The sequence below is a fragment of the Ammospiza caudacuta genome, chromosome 1 (assembly GCF_027887145.1).
Source record: "Ammospiza caudacuta isolate bAmmCau1 chromosome 1, bAmmCau1.pri, whole genome shotgun sequence".
Lineage (NCBI taxonomy): Eukaryota > Metazoa > Chordata > Aves > Passeriformes > Passerellidae > Ammospiza > Ammospiza caudacuta.
In genome coordinates, this window is record NC_080593.1 from 9,404,520 (window position 1) to 9,420,663 (window position 16,144).

At 42.3% G+C, this 16,144-nt stretch overlaps 1 protein-coding gene across 1 annotated transcript in view; it reads left to right on the top strand.

Moving 5' to 3' along the window:
• The first annotated feature begins 8,921 nt into the window (after nt 1–8,921).
• Nucleotides 8,922–16,144, top strand: part of UBE3C (ubiquitin protein ligase E3C) — a 70,639-nt gene continuing 63,416 nt past the window's right edge. Inside the window, exon 1 of the mRNA XM_058805555.1 lies at nt 8,922–9,165. Coding sequence (XP_058661538.1) covers nt 9,100–9,165 — 66 coding nt within the window. The 5' untranslated portion in view covers nt 8,922–9,099. The remainder of the gene's footprint in view (nt 9,166–16,144) is intronic.

Here is a 16,144-nt window from a genome sequence, read left to right on the forward strand (position 1 = left end):
GCAAGTGTGAAAGAGCTGAAGAGTGTAGGACTGGTATGACCAAGTTGTGGCTTAGAGGAGACAGAAATGATGAGATGCTGAGCATCTCAGCAACAGAGCAATAATCCTGACCACAGAGTGGAGAGTCTCATGGTGAGGCTGGCACTGCAAGAGTCACAACAGGGACCCCAAAAGGAACCCAGAGCATCCAGAGGAGATGCAGACAGCCACACACAGCCATCAGTTTGGTGAACTGAGTCACAGAGTCAGAGAAGGGCTGAGGCTGGAAGGGACCTGCGGACAAAGCAGGACAACAGATTGCTCAGCCCACTGTGCAGTGCAGGTTTGAATGTCCCCAAGGATGGAGGTTTCACAAGGTATTTCTCTAGGTCCCATCCAGAGTGTTTCACCATCACCAGCAATAAAAATTTTTTTCCTAATATCTAGCTGAAAATAATCCAATTTCCCTTGCTGGAACTTGTGTCCCTTGCAACTTGTGTTCTCAAGATGAGTTTGGTTCCACCCCCACTATACACTCTGATTAGATGGTAACCAAATGCAGGGAGATCTTTCCTTCAGCTTCTGCTCTCAAGGCTGAACAAACCAAATCCTTCCAGCCTCTCTTTGTATCATACAGTCCAGTCCCTCATCGTGCTGTTGGTCCTCTGATGATTTCCTCCAGTGTTCCAAAACCTTTCTTGCCCTGAGGAGGCCAGAATTGCATGGAGCTCTCCAGATGCACTCTCAGAGAGAAGAGAGTGCAAAGAGTGCAGAGAGAGGTTCCATCAAGCTGCTGGCTATGCTCTGGTTAGTACAACCTGCTACACAGCTGATTTTCTGTGCTGCAAGGGCACATTGGCCACTCCTGTTCCAATTCTTGCCCAGCTGGAGCCCAGCCCCCTCTGTGCACAGGTGTTTTCCAGCTGCCTTACTTGGTATGATTATACAGAAGTTAGTGGAAGTGCTTGGCATTTAAACTACATCTCCCAAATCCTGTGACACCTTCATCTCTTCCTAATGGCACTTTGAAAATCCAAATTTACTGGAAGAGATCAAAAGAAAAATATAATTTCTGTGTCTTTTTCTGGAGTGGATGTTAATTACAGACTTAAGAATTGGTAAAATGGGAATTATTCAGCAGTCTCATACTTTTCACAACATCCTTCTGTGACATTAATAACAATCCTGAATAATTTTATTGCTCATTTGTCATTTAGGTCTTAAAATCTGTTTAGAAGTGCCTCAGCATCATTGCTCCTACTTTACGGATAAAGGAATTTTTTTTCTTTATTGTTTTATTTTCTTTCTTTCTTCATTATTTTTTACTGGCTTGTTTTCAGTCACATAGAAAGTGAACTGACTCCAGCTAACTTCAGCCTTGCACATGGCAAGTGCCCAAATCCATAATGAACTTTCAGTCAATCAGCACATCCTGAACCCCTTGTAAGGGAGGAGTTTAGAAGAGGAAGGAAGCAACTCTCTGTGTGGAGAGGTCTAGATGAAGAGGTTAGACCAGATGCCTAATATTTAAACAGCTAAAATTAGATTACACTGATGTCACTTGAAATGTAAGAGTAGTTCGGAGTAAAATTTGGGAACTTTTTTCTAAGGCAGCATAAACTGTCATAAAGTTCTACTCAGTTCCTACTGAGTTCTGTGCACCATGCTCATTTTCATCAATGGCAAACCTGAATGAACGGATTTGAGCTATACAAAATCTAAACTTAGAGGAGAACCTATACAGCTCATATAGGATTAAGCTAAAACACCCATGCAGAAAATGAATCTGAATAACTTGAACAATACACAGATGTAAATCAGAACAATTGTTCAGGATCCCACGGCTAGCTGTAGTTAATTCTCCAGAGTAATTTTAAATATCAGAATGCCATTGTTTCCCCTTAGTTATCTAAACTGATTTCTGTGTTTTCTTTTTGCTTTCTCATATTTTTTCCCATCAGATTATAATTTGTGTCCCTTAAATTCTTTATGAACGGGTGTTCAGAATATGATTTTACTGCCTGCCTTTAATTTGAAGCTGCTTCCAGATGAAGGCCACTTCCATCTCATAAAAAGTGGTCAGAGAAATTTCACTTTCTGAATGGACATGATATTAACAGGTGTTTTCATTGTTTTTTCACTCACAGGAGCCCAGGCCTTGTGCAACAAACAATCTGAGTGTTCATACTTAATGAACAGAGGTTGGAGTGTACTGGGATCTTCTGTTAACATTTGTAATTATGAGTAATTTGTTATGAAAGACCTCTTTAAATTCTTTTGTGGATTCCTGCATGAAAACTCACCCATAAATCCTTGCATCAATACATGCACACACAAGTACGCATGTGTGCCTGTGCTTTTCTGGATCACAGGGAAGCTCAGGTGACGTAATTTAAGAAATAATCTGGTCTGGTTTTTTCTCAAACCACATGAAAGATTTGACTTCGACAAGGTTCTTGTTTACATGGGCACCAAGGGAAGGTGAAAATACTCCAACCAATTTAAATAGGAAATTAAATGGAACACATTTTAACAACAGCTAGGTGTGTGCTCACCCACAGCACACATGTTTCTCTCAAGATAAAATCAACATGTTGGAATTGCTAGGAATGCCAATTTTTTTAATGCTTATGTTTAGGGAAAGCTTCCAAGTGTATCAAAGGTGAGCCAAAGATAGTAAGGTAAATATGAAGTTATGTTTGTGTTCACTTGAGGGTAATTATTCTTTAAAACTGGATTTTCAATCGCATGTAAGAATCCTGAATGCTCCCTTCCTATTAAAATAAATAGTTTGGGTTTTAGGCAGACTTGAAAAATATGATCCTCATCTTTACTATTTAGCAGCAATAGCATTGGGATTAAATATGTTTATATTTTTAAACCCTAGAAAACCAAACAGAATTTATGGTTAAGTAACATTTGGCAAATAACATTATAATGTCCCACAATTACGGCTCTAAAACTATAAAAAGTCCTTACCTCCAGTGCTCCCCAGAAGACTGGATTCTGAAAATAAATGTGCACCATCAGAAGCTGTGAATGAAGTGTAGGCACATCTGGGGGAGAAATTTTGCAATGTAGCTATTATAAAGGAGCTGAGACTATAGGCAAAGAAATTTTTCATCTTAGAAACTGTGGATATAAGGTTCCTCATCTCATCAACTCAACATGCCTTAGAGGAGTAAGGTGTCAATACTGAGAAAGGAACCACTTGTTTGACTTTTTTGCTTCCTTAAGAGCAGGAACAGCAGGCAACCAATAGATATTTGTTGATTTCTGATGGAAACCCCCAAAATCTCACTGAACCAAGCCAACAAAACATGGAATGATGGCCCCAGACTGGAATCCAAAGGCATCACTGTAGTCTGCTGATGTGATTAGCTCTGTAGTACAGGATGGAGCCTGTCCATTTTTCAAAACTGGGCCAAAGCCTTGAACAGTTGTTTTGGTAATGTAGATGAGCCTTTAGGTCTTAATAGTTCCTACAATTACTGCTGAATCTGGCCTTGGCTCAGGAATAAACTCCTTGTATTGAAAAGATTTACTATCCTAACTATATCTGTATCTCAATTTAATGAAAATGTTAAGGATAATTTGATGGTCTCTTGCCAGTGTAATTTTAAATAAAATGTCTTCATTCCTTGGCAGTGTCTATTGGCACTCAGGTTTAACTAAAGGAAGTGCTTAAGTGAAGTGCTTTTTACATTACAGTCTTGCCAGTATCTTCTTTGATAGAATAGATTTAATTTTCAGTGTTTTACTCAGAGTAAATAAATTTAAAAAAAAAATTACCTCCCACCGTCAATCCATATGGTAGCAAACCTTACTAAAAGCATTACTAAAAATCAGATATTGGCCTATCACAGCATTTGGACTAATCTCAAGCCTCATCTCCTGTAAATTAAAGCATTTCTAACTTATTTACTGTTCATTTTTTATGCACTCTTGTAAAAAATCTTTCTGTACCTTGGGAAATAATGTAGGACATAATGAGGCCCTGTCAGTGCATCTTAGATTTTCATCTGACTTCAGCAAGTCAGCAAAAAAAGTTTAGGACACTTTATTATAATTGCATACGGAATGGAATGTAATAGTGAAGTGGTGACAATTTGGCCATCATATCCTACAGAACTGAGCAATTGCCAAATACAATCTTGATTGTTTACCCTGTCTAAATCAGGAATGTGTGTACAGAATGAGGCCAGAAGGACAATGCATCACAACTCAAATTGGTTGGGGATAGTCTGAGAATAGAAAAAAGACTGTAGATATAAACCAGCGCTCATTAAAAGGGTAAAACATGAGTAATATTTATTTTCCCTCTAAAATTTAAGTGCCATTGATTTGTTTCAATATGCAGAAAGAGTATTTACAAACATAAAAAAATCTCCCCAGCAGAGGCAGAGTGTGCTGCTACTTACATTAAGGTACCAGGAGCTCATAATTTTAAAAGTTTGTAAGCCACCTCCATAATGTTATCCTTGGCACCCAGCACAACAACTCAAGATCTTTGTCACTGTTGGGAAGGAATAATTTTTCTTGTTATTATTGCTCCCCACCAAATCTTCATTCCTCTTTTTCTTCTGCTCAACAAGAGACATTCAGAAGTGTCAACAAGAGACTTTCAGAAGATGGCTTTGCTCCGAGCCACTCACAGTGAAAAAAGGAAGATCTCACAACAGCCATATGGGCACCACAGATTTTTGCTGTCCCTTGGCACCTAGAAGCAGACCCTAGAGACACTCTATAAATAAGTTTCTCTGTAATGTGGATTGAAACACAGTTTACCCATGTTTTCTACAACTGTCACTAACTTTGTGTTGCTGTTTTAATTTCTATGGTGTGCATTTACAACAAAAAGATGGTATTTGTACACACTTGGGAAACTTGATTTCAGGGAGTGAAGAAAATGTTGAGGAATCACATTCTTTTAATAGACTGCATCTGACAAACAACTGGACCAAGCCACATGTACACATGTGTGCAAAAAGGTACCATCACATGGCAGAGAACTGTGACTAGAAGTACACAAAAAGTCTTGTGGAATGGGCAAAAAAGAGATGAAAAAGATGGGAAAGATTGCAACAGGTAAGGCAGGTGGGTAAACACAGCACATATACAAGGGCAACATTCCTACATCCTTGAGTGTGTGTTTGTGAGGGCCCTGGATTGCCCTGAGCAGTCACATTTGGGGTCCCCACTCACTCACTCACCCCACTGCTCTAAGCTCAGGTGTACCTGTCCCCAGCCCTTCCTCCTGGATGCTCCTTGGACAACATCACAGCACTGTCTGGCCTCTCAGGACTGCCTGGGGCTGAATCCTGTGTCTCCACTGCCAGGCTCTGCCCTCTCTCTTTGGCTCCTGTGGAATTATGTTCTGACCTGGGAGGGCCTGTGCTGGGGGCATCCATTTTGCTTCCTTCAGGGAACAACGTGTTCTTGCTGCTTCCTGAGAATATTAAACCAGTCCTGGTCTTGAGGGGCCTATGCAAATCATAAAATCACAGAATGGCTTGGGTTGGAAGGGGCCTTAAAGATCACCCAGTTCCAATCTCCCTTCCATGGATAGGGACAGGCCAAGCTGCTCAGAGTCCCATCCAAGCTGTCCCTGAACACTTTCAGGGATGGGACAGACATCCACAGCTTCTCTGGGCAGTCTGCTCCAGTACCTCAATGCAGGTACACAGTTTGTAGGATTGGGAGTGGGGCTGGGCCCAGCCTCATCCCCAATGGGCACAGCTGTGAGCAGCAGGTGAGCAGCACTGACAGCAACGAGCCATGGAGTGCCCAGGGGCACTGAGCAACCACCAAAGGAACAGAGGGCACACAGGTGCAATGCATGAACAGGAGGGTATAAAAGGTTGAGCTAGCAAGTAAGAATGGCAGACATTTGCAGCCTTCTGATGTGACAGGCTGTTACTTTGTATGAGTTGAAGCTTTGTGAGAGTGTGTAGTGGCACTCTGTGTATTGTGGCTGTCTTGACTGCAACAGGTGCTGTGGCACCTCCCCGTCCTCAATGAAAAGATTTTTTTTCTAGTATCTAATCTGAACCTACTATTTTTTGGTTTAAAGCCATTCCCCCTTATTTTGCCACTATGTTCTGTGGTAAAAATGTTCTTTCTGTCTTTATTGCAGGTACTGGAATGCCACAATGAGGTCACTCTACAATGTTCTCTTCTCCAGGCTGAAAAACCCCAATTCTCTCAACTTTTTTCTCATATGGGTGGTACTTCATCTTTCTAATCTTCTTGGTGACCTCCTCTGGACTCAACCCAACAAGCTGATGTTCTTCCTGTGCTGGGGATGCCAGAAATAAGCAAGACTTCTCAGACACTCATCACTTGGGCCTGTGTCATTTGCCAACCACTTCTGCAGAAGGTAACAGCCTGGGTCAGCAGAAGATCTTGTGTCTTTCTGATACTGGAGCTGGAACATGTCAAATGTGTATTAGTGAAAACCCTACTTCATAGAAACTCTGCTCTCTGCAGTTTCATGTTTCTTTTGCTTCTTACATAAGGAGAGATTGCATCCCTAAACTGTCTTTGCTACTGATAAAGATGGCACAAACTCATAACCTAACAGATTGCTTCTGTGCTAATGAAAATTAATTTAATAACTGCTAGGGACACCTAGACTAGTCCTTTTTTGTATGAGACTTATAAAGTTTATCAAGGCCAAAGTCAAATAAGTCAAATTGAAAAGAATCTTGTCATGTTTGGAAAAAAAACTTACTATCATTTCAATATAGAGTGATGGGATATTTCATCAGCAATGCAATGTGTTGAAACTATGGACAAACATTTGACATGGTATTTCACAATATCCTAAACCCCATCTGCATTTGTAAACAGTATTTAAGAGGCCAGGCTTGGTTATACTGAGACGATGTTATCTAGGGAAATGCCAGGCTAATGCTTACTCTTGCTAAGCCCTCATTCCCCTATGAAAAGTCTGAAATTTTAAAACTTTGACTCTTCTGAATCATCCAAATCCAATGGAATCTGAACAAATATTTCATTTGCCAGTCAGCTTGACAACAGTTAAAGAGCATTATACTCTTGGTATGAACAGCTGCAAAGCACATACATCCTCTCCTGCCGTGGGTACTTGCCATTTGTTTGTTGTGATATGCCGATGTGAGAATTCATGAGCTACAGCTCATGAAATCAAATTTCCACTGAAGGGAATGAGAGCTGGATTTGGCCACCTATATTTATTTACCACCTTGAGCTGCAGACTGAGTAACTGCTTTTTGTTCCTGTTGTTGTCTGCACCACCTCTGTGTCTGGAGGGATGCAGTCACCACGCTGAAAAAAATGGAGAATGGGCTAAGAAATGTAAAGCAGCCTCAGGTGTAGTTTCATGTTTGGGTCTGCTACTTTTACATTACGGCTTTTTTCTTTTTCCACTCCTCATCAGCTGAGGTCCTGAGCCCACCTCTATAATGTGTATTTTCCCAAGTGTATTGTCATGGCTACACAGAAGCCTGTATTGGTGTGTTTAGTCTTCACCCTAAACAAGAAGTCTTTGCAATAGGATCATGCCTGTCTCTTCATGGAGAAAAAGCAGCTCAGGAATGACCTGGTGGCCAAGGCCAATGGCATCCTGACCTGGATCAGGAATAGTGTGGCCAGCAGGAGCAGGGAGCTCATCCTTTCCCTGTACTTGGCACTGATGAGGTCCCACCTTGAGCGCTGTGTCCAATTCTGGCCTCTCAGTTTGGGAAGGATGTTGAGATGTTTGAGGGCATCCAGAGGAGGCAACGAGGCTGGAGAGGGGCTGGGAACACAAACCCTGTGAGGAACCACTGAGGGAGCTGGGGGTGCTCAGCCTGGAGAAAAGGAGACTCAGGGCTGCCCCCATCACTCTCTGCAGCTCCTGAAAGGTGCCTGTGCTCAGCTGGGGCTGGGCTCTTTCTCCAGGCAGCACTGACAGAACCAGAGGACATGGTCTCAAGCAGTGTCGAGGGAAATACAGGTTGGATATTAGGAAAAAGTTTTTCACAGAAAGGGTGATAAAGTTCTGGAATGGCTGCCCAGGGAGGTGGTGGAGTCACCATCCCTGGATGTCTTTAAAAACAGACTGGATGTGGCACTGGGTGCCAGGGTTTGGTTGAGGTGTTGGGGCTGGGTTGGACTTGATGATCTTGAAGGTCTCTTCCAACCCAGTGATTCTGTAAATTCTCTGAATTCTTATCTTTCCCTACAACCCCCTGAAAGGAAGGTATAGTCAAGTAGGGGTCGGTTTCTTTTCCCAGCACAGGACAAGAGGAACTGGACTTGATTTACACCAGGAGATGCTCAAGTAGGCCATAGGAGGATTTTTTTCACAGAAAAGTTTGACTAACCATCGGAACGGGCTGCGCGGGGAGTGGAGTCACCATCACTGGAGTTGTGTAGGAACTGGATATGGCACTTATTGGATGGAGGTGTTTGGTTAAAAAGTTCGACTCTATGATCTCAGAAGTATTTTTCAACCTTATTTATTCTGTGATATGCTACTAAAACTAGAAATTATGCGTACACAAATGTGTGTGTGTGTAGCAATTGTGTTCCCGTACCAAACAACGCTGAGGAGGGCAGCCCTATGCCAAAACCCTCAGCGCGGCCCGTCTGGGCAGGATGCGGCAGCGCAGCCCCAGCCGGCCCTTGCACACGCGCAGGGAGCTCCGGTGGAGGCTGGGGCAGGGAAGTTTCCCGTGGAGCACGGAAGTTTCCCGCAGAGCAGGGAAGTTTCCGTGGAACACCCGCAGCCGGGAGCGCCGGGACAGGCGGGACAGCCGGCGCGGGGCGGGGCGGCGGGCGCGGCCGTGTGTCGGGAGCGCGCCCGGCGGGCGGCGGGCGGCCGCCATCTTCTCTGCGCGGCCGGCGGGAGCGCTGCCTTTGCCCCCTCCTCCGCTCCCTCCTCCTCCTTCTCCCTCCTCCCACTACGCTCCTCCGTCGCCGCCGGTCAGGAACGGGGCGACCGGGATAGCGAAGGCCGCGGGAAAGGCGGGGGACGGTGGAGCAGCCCCGCGGGGGCGGGCGGGCCGCGGGGCGCCAGCCCGGGGGGTTCGTGCGGCCCCTCCGCTCGCCCTGCCGGCCGGCCGGGCCCCGCTCCCCATGGGATAAGCTGTAAACATGTTCAGCTTTGAAGGGGATTTCAAAACAAGGCCCAAGGTGTCCCTCGGAGGAGCGAGCAGGAAGGTAAGGAGCGGCGCCCGGCCGTGCCCGTGTGTGTGTCGGTTCTGTCGCCCCCCGCCCTGTTATCGGTGCTTTTACTGTCGGGCCTTCAGAAATGGGAGCAGCGATGACTAAGGTTTAATAGAGGGGAAAAACCCTCCCCTCCCGATGATGTGTTTATCTCTGATCTCCCTGCCTCGCTGTTATTATTATTTTTTTGTATAATCAGGCCACACCATCCCAGTCTTTTAGTGTAGTAAGAATTGTGGGAAGCGAGGAAATGTCTCCTTGGCTCGTCCCCCCCGCAGGCGAGCGATCGATCCCGGCTGCCGTGGCCCGTGGCACCTCCCCGGCTGTCGCTCTCCGGAAAGGACTCGGAGCCCTCCTGTCATTTCCCTGCGGAGGGAATGCCTGGCGTGGAGCTGCCTCGCCGGGGGATGTGGGACACACTCAGCCTCACACAACCCCGATTGCCGGGGGAGGTTCATCCACGTGGGCCGCGGCCAGCGCGTTGGTCTCTGTCAAGTTTAGGTTCGGTCAATTTGTCGTGCGCAGGGTTAGTCGCAGTTAATTGTCAGCTCCACCAGGCTGTTTGATTTCCTCATGTTTGTTGATGGGGAAAGAAGCAGAATGATTTATTCAGATCTTGCTCATTGCACACGGTCAGCAAATGTTTAGTCGAGCACTGAAGGGCACAGGACTTCGGAAGAGCGACGGAAAGGACAGAGTGTTTTTAGAAGTGGCCTGATCTGTAGGGGTCACTTTAATTCACTCTGAAAATACCGAGTCTCCCTGTTGTCATTGGAGATGGCTGTGTGGGAAGCCAATGAGTGTTTCCATTAGTATTTTTGAATTTTAATTGAGTAAAAAAATCAGTTTTTATCACTGTGCACTAAAAGGAAGTTTGATCCTTGGAAACCTTTATGGTTTGGCAGTACAGTGAGGAAATGAACAAAAATACTGCAATCTGTGATACTAAAATCACAGTGAAGTTTGCATTTGGGTGTATTGACTTAATATGAAGAGATTGTATAGAGAACTGTACTTAGATTATGCAGATTTCCTCTGATTCATCTTCTGTTTATCTTAAGGCATGTCTGTTCATTAGGTCACGTAAACTGGCATTACATGAGTCAAAATGCCATAAATACTCCCCAGCTTAAGTAGGAGTTGGCAGAGCATGTCCTGGTCCTCAGCTGTACACTTCAGGTACTTTGCAACTTTTGACCCTGACTTATGGTGTTTCTTACTGAACGTGTTGCCTCCTACAGAAGTAAGGAACTGCCATAACATCTTCTTTTACACTTAGCAATTCATGAAAATGTATCAGAATTATGTCTATTTTAATTATATGGGACAAATTTATTAATGTTATGCAGGCATAATTTTCCAAGGGCAAATATTAGCATGTAAAGGACTGGAAACTGAAATTGATGCATTACCTTCACTGTGTGCAGCAGAGGTTGTGGTTCATGATGAGATTAATACTGACTGGTGCACAGATTTCATGATTCTACATGGGTTCACTGAAGTGCTTGTGCTGCATCAGTGCAAATCAGTTACATGCAGCTCTGGGCAGCGTGGTTACACAGACATCCTAGAGTGTCCTTGGGAGAGCTGCTGGTTTGCAGAAGCTGGGTACAGTACTAAAGAAAGAATTTATTTAAACAGTAATAAAAATTACTTCTAAATGCAGTTTAGCTGAACTTCTGTGAAAATGTACTGCAACAGAGATTGCTGTGGGAAGTGTCTGTGGGTACCATGTGATGCCTTAAGATTTTAGCTTTTGAATTTTTCAGATTCTATACTGCATTAGTGCATTAGCTCTAAACTCCATAAAAACTGTAGTTGACTGTCTTCACATTTTGGGTAGACAAAACAGTCTGTCTGGGTCTGTTATCCAAAGACATCCTACAGCCTCAGGCCCTGAAAAGTATAAACGGAAGTGATTGGGGGGGAGCAAACTGGGGGAATAGAACTTCATTACCTGAAGCTGTAATTGGAGGATTAACCTCTGATATATAAACAGACTAAAATGATATCTGTCTGAAAAACTCATGACCATTGTCCATTTTGGGTGTAGCCCCTTGGGGAGGCTTCATCTGCTCTTAATGTACCTGAAGGCCCTTCATTAAATATATCTGCTTTTATCTTTTAACTTTGTCTGGTCTCTGTTTCTAGATAAGCCTGCATTAGTCATCATGTGAGTTTCTCATTATTTCATATCATAAGCTCCTTGGGATCATGGTTCTCATATGTATTGGCTTCATTTTTACAGAAAGCTGAATTGTAAATGATTTCCTTCCAGCTTTTGGTGCACATACTAAAAAACCTATTTTTTTTGACAAATGCCCTTGCCCTCCCAAATGGTGTATAACTTTAGAAGGGTCAATGCTGTACCTCTGCCATGCTTTTGGCAGCTGGCTGCATACTTAGTGCTGCCTGTTGTGATTCCTTTGATGGAAGGAGGCATCATTCAGAAACACTGGGGCCATGCAGGCTGCTTAGTGCTAAGAATAACTCTGTACCCAGTTTGGGGAAGTTTCCCAGAGTGGTTGCACCACTGCAGAACAATGACAAAAACCTCCTGTTTGAGGAGCCAGTCAGTGCTAAAGGTGCCAGTGGGGCCTGATGTGAATACAGCTACACCAGAATAGTGATCAGCAACACTATTAGAAATGTGGTTTTGCTGATGAACTGCAGCTCAAACAGTGACTGTGTTGGTCACAGCTGCCATGTGCTGACACCTGTCTGGCACTGCCCTGTGTGTCTGTAATGTTCCCTTAGGCCCCACAGGGCCAGACTTCAGTAAGTTCTATCATTAGGAGCACAATGATAGAAGTAAAATTGGGGGCTTGCATAATTGTGGCAGTTAGGTATTGAATCTAGTGTGCCTTGTCATCACTAGCTTGTATGGAATTTCTGAATTACAAAACCAGAGAGCTTTGGGTCTGCTTTTGAGCTGTTTATATCTTATATCCATGTGTGTTATGGTCTGAATTGTGCATGCTCTTGGGAGGCACTTCAGTCCACCCATATCAAGCATCACTTGATTTTGTTCTAGTCACAGGCTGCAAATTAATGTTCTCAAAATTACTACCTCAGTGGCTGATCCTTTCAGAATGTTATTGTAACTTTATAATAATGCATTGTACAAAAGTGCAAAAATGTAGGTGGTATTGCCAGTGCTTGAACTTTTCCTTTTGTACCTACTTTCAAGAATCAGCTGATTCATCTGGACTGTTGACCCTGTTGTATGTGTTTGAGTGTGTAGATACAGGTTTTATTTACAATGTGATAATCTAATTTTAGAGGGCTTTATTTATTTATTTTTATTTTTGGGGTAGTTTTATCATCACCTTTAAAACCACACACACCTTTGTGTGTGTGGAAGATGCCAAGTCCTGATAAAGCTGTCTTTTCAAATGGTTCATCTGTAATACAATTTCTGGACAATTGTATTATGACAACACAACCCAGACTTTTCCTAGAAAAACATTAACAATCTGATGCTTGATTTAGGAGATTTGATGGTCTCTTAAGATGTCTGCTCAGACTAACTGGTCTGAGGGTTGCAGCACTAAGAGCCTCATAAAGCAAAGAACCTTTAAAACATGGTTCTTTGCTTTATGAGGCTTTTCAGAAGAAATTTTCAAGTTTATTTTAATTGTACTGGCAAACCATATTTTTGTGCTTCTTAGGTAAAGTAGCCTCCAAAACTGAGTGCTGATATTGGAGTTGTCTTGAATCGCTCATGGGCAGTAATTGTGCCTGGGAGGCTGTGGCTGCAGAGCCTGTGGGCTGTCAGGCAGGAAATGCAGAGCTGTGCATTGAGCCTCACCCAACCCCACTGGAGGGGACTGGAGCAGGTGGTGCCTTCACCTGGCTGCTCCATCCCTGTGTCTGCAGTGAACATGTGTCTGCCAGGTGCAGTGTCACCTGCCCTTCTGGGGACAGCTGGCAGCTGGCACTGAGTTTAGCATGAGTTGAACACAGCACAGAATTGGTTTAACCATGTCAGCCTGGCCTTGGACACTCAGGCCTAGTGTTACTTCAATGATTTCAGTAATATTAAGGAAAATTTGAGGTAGCAATGCTTTAGTGCATCCATGCAGGGCATCCCCAGGCCAGTGCTGGGAAGTCCAAGGGGCTCTGTAGTCCCACATTGTTGGATTAAGTTGTGAAATGTATGAGTGACACCTTGGAAGTCTAACAGGAAAACTGGGTAAAAGAATATTAAGTCAAATGTTCAGTATCACTGGAGCTATCTAAACCATGCTTTTACAAATCCCAAGACAGTTTATAATAAAATATTTTTAAATTATAATGCATTATGAGATGATTTAAGAAAACCCTCCTTTTTTAGAATTTGTAATACAGATGAGTTAGCAGGGTCACAAAAGTGAAAGTGAAAACAACTTCATTGAGTTTGGGTTTCTTTTTGACCTTTGGCTTTTTTTGTGGAAGACATAGAAGCTTACTAATGAACAAATATTGATGACTCCATCTGTATTTTAACAAGTCTTAGTGATTTCTTTTAATATGAACCTTTTACTAATCAGAGATATTCAATTTGCAAAGTTTAGATTTTAATTTAGTAGTTTCTGATTTGCTTTCTTAAATTAGTAGCATGACATTAAACATTAGATTATTATTTCTATTCCCTCTGCTTTCAGCTGAAGTGCAGAGGTAGAACTCCAGAGACACCTTGTTTGCTCTTTGTTGTCCATATTCTACACATGAAATAACTTCTTGTGGAATTAGAATTAAAATTAAAATTTTAGAAACAGTAGGCTGTAAAATTGCCAGTGCATGGAGAGATCTGCCCATGTTGGGATTGGCAGATGTCTGTAGGAGATAAGCATTGATGGGACAGTTAAAAACCAGTTTTGTTTCTCTCTTACTGATGGATTGAGGAGAATAGTTAATACTTTCAGGAAGGAATAATTTCTGTTTTATTATAACTTATTGACCCTACACCATGCCACAATGGAAGTGAAATGATGGTGAGGATTTATAGTAGGGGAATTCTAGATTAGAATTACAAATTGAGTGTTTATTTTTGAATGGAAAGAATTGTAGTGCTTTGCTCCCTGCAGACCTTTGTCCTGTCATGCACATGGTGTAGCAGGTACACACCTCACCCTGGGTCAGCTGGGATCTTGCAGTGTCACAGCCCAAGTCTTGAAATACTCTTGGATTTTCAGATCTGTGGTGTGAAAATATGAGGAGACTGCCATGTTGTAAAATAATGGCTGCCTGTTAGTAGGAAACTACACAGTTAATGCATCCTTGATTCTTAGGCTTTTTTTTCTCTCTGTAACATTTGAAATTCTCCTCATTAGAAAGCAAGCTATAAAAGATGGAGTTGTAGTTAGCTGACAGCAGTGATTGCACTGTTCTTTTCAGTTATGTGCTATTTTTTCAGATTCAAATCAAGAATTTCTGCTTTTCTAAATACATTTTCTCCCCTTGTTCCTGAGAAATGATGAGTCACAGAATGGTTTGGGTTGGAAGGGACCTTGAAGATTATCCTTTTCCAACCCCCTTGCCTTGGGCAGGGCCACCTTCCACTAGAAATAGCTCACCTAGAGATCTGTGTATAATGTAAATCCTAAAAATCATAACAGGGACAAACAGCATAAATGCAAAAGCAGCTTCTTGCATTTCAGTTGCCTCTAGAGCCTCCAATCAAATCCTGGCTCCCCCTTGTGTGGTTTTGTGGGTACCATGATGGAAGAGGTTCCAGACCCCCTACATCCCACAGTAAATGTCAGCTGGAATTGAGCTGAGGCGTTTTCTGTGGCAGTGACTCAGTGAGGCCAGGCTTTGCAGGGCCAGCTGCCTCTCCTGGGCATAGCTCACACTCCCTTCTGTCTGCTCTACAATAAACTTACCTGATTATTTACATTATTGTTAACAACAATCACAGGCTGCTGAACATACTCAGACATGTTCAATGGAATTTAAATTGTTGAGGTTCAGTTCAAGGCATTGTAAGCCTTTTAAAATGCAAATTTCTTCTGCTATTCAGACTAAAAAACCCACTTGGAGTTCGTCTTGTCTAAAATAATGTCAGGAGATTGAAACATTGTTGAGAAGGTGGGGGATATTTCCCAGTGGCCACATTTATTCTGTAAAAATAAATGTTAAAAATTCTTCCATTTATTGGCTGGAGTTACTGAATACTTGTGTTGAAAGGAATTTTATTCTATAAATTGCTTAGGTTACTTCATTTATTTTGGGAGTTGTTACTGATTTTTATGTGGTTCAAGTTCAATTCGGCTGTAAACTTGTGTTCCTCATTTTAAGGAAAGAAAAAAAGATTCAAGTTCCTGGATTTTGCAGATGAAAACCACACAAGTTTTTATAATTGTCCACAAAAAAATGAAAAAAAGGTCAAGTGTTTTTTTGTTTTTTAAAGAAAATTTCATAAAAAATCATGCCTTGTACTTTGTGTGACCTCTTGTAATGTGAAATACGAAGCATTCTCAGCTATTAACCAAAATAAACCCTCTTAATTTATAAAGAAGCATCAAATATTTATTAATATTAAATTTTTGCTTCATTGTGTTGTTATTAATTAAAAAAAATCTGTGTTTAGCTAGTACCTGAAAATAATTATTCAGTTTCATCTTTGCATCTGGGCATATTTAGGTTTTAAATTTATTTGCTATGAGATAGCCAGTAAATAGCTGTCCAAGAGTGTTCAATTTCAGATTTTAGGAGTCAACAAATATTAGAAGTGTTGAAGAGGATTTAATTATGTATACATTTTGTTTTTTATAAATCTGGATTTTGAGCCAAGTGTGCTGAAAGCTTATTTCTCTCAAGACAAAGTGTTCAAATGCAGAAGGGAGAGAGTGATAGTTTCTAAATTAGTGTACCTTGTTCAGCCTTTGGCTAGGATGTGTGACAGCTAGGAGTTCTGCAAATGAACTTCTGCAACTAGAAAGTGTATTTCAGCAAAACAGGGATAAGAAAACAACTTTAATTCAACTTT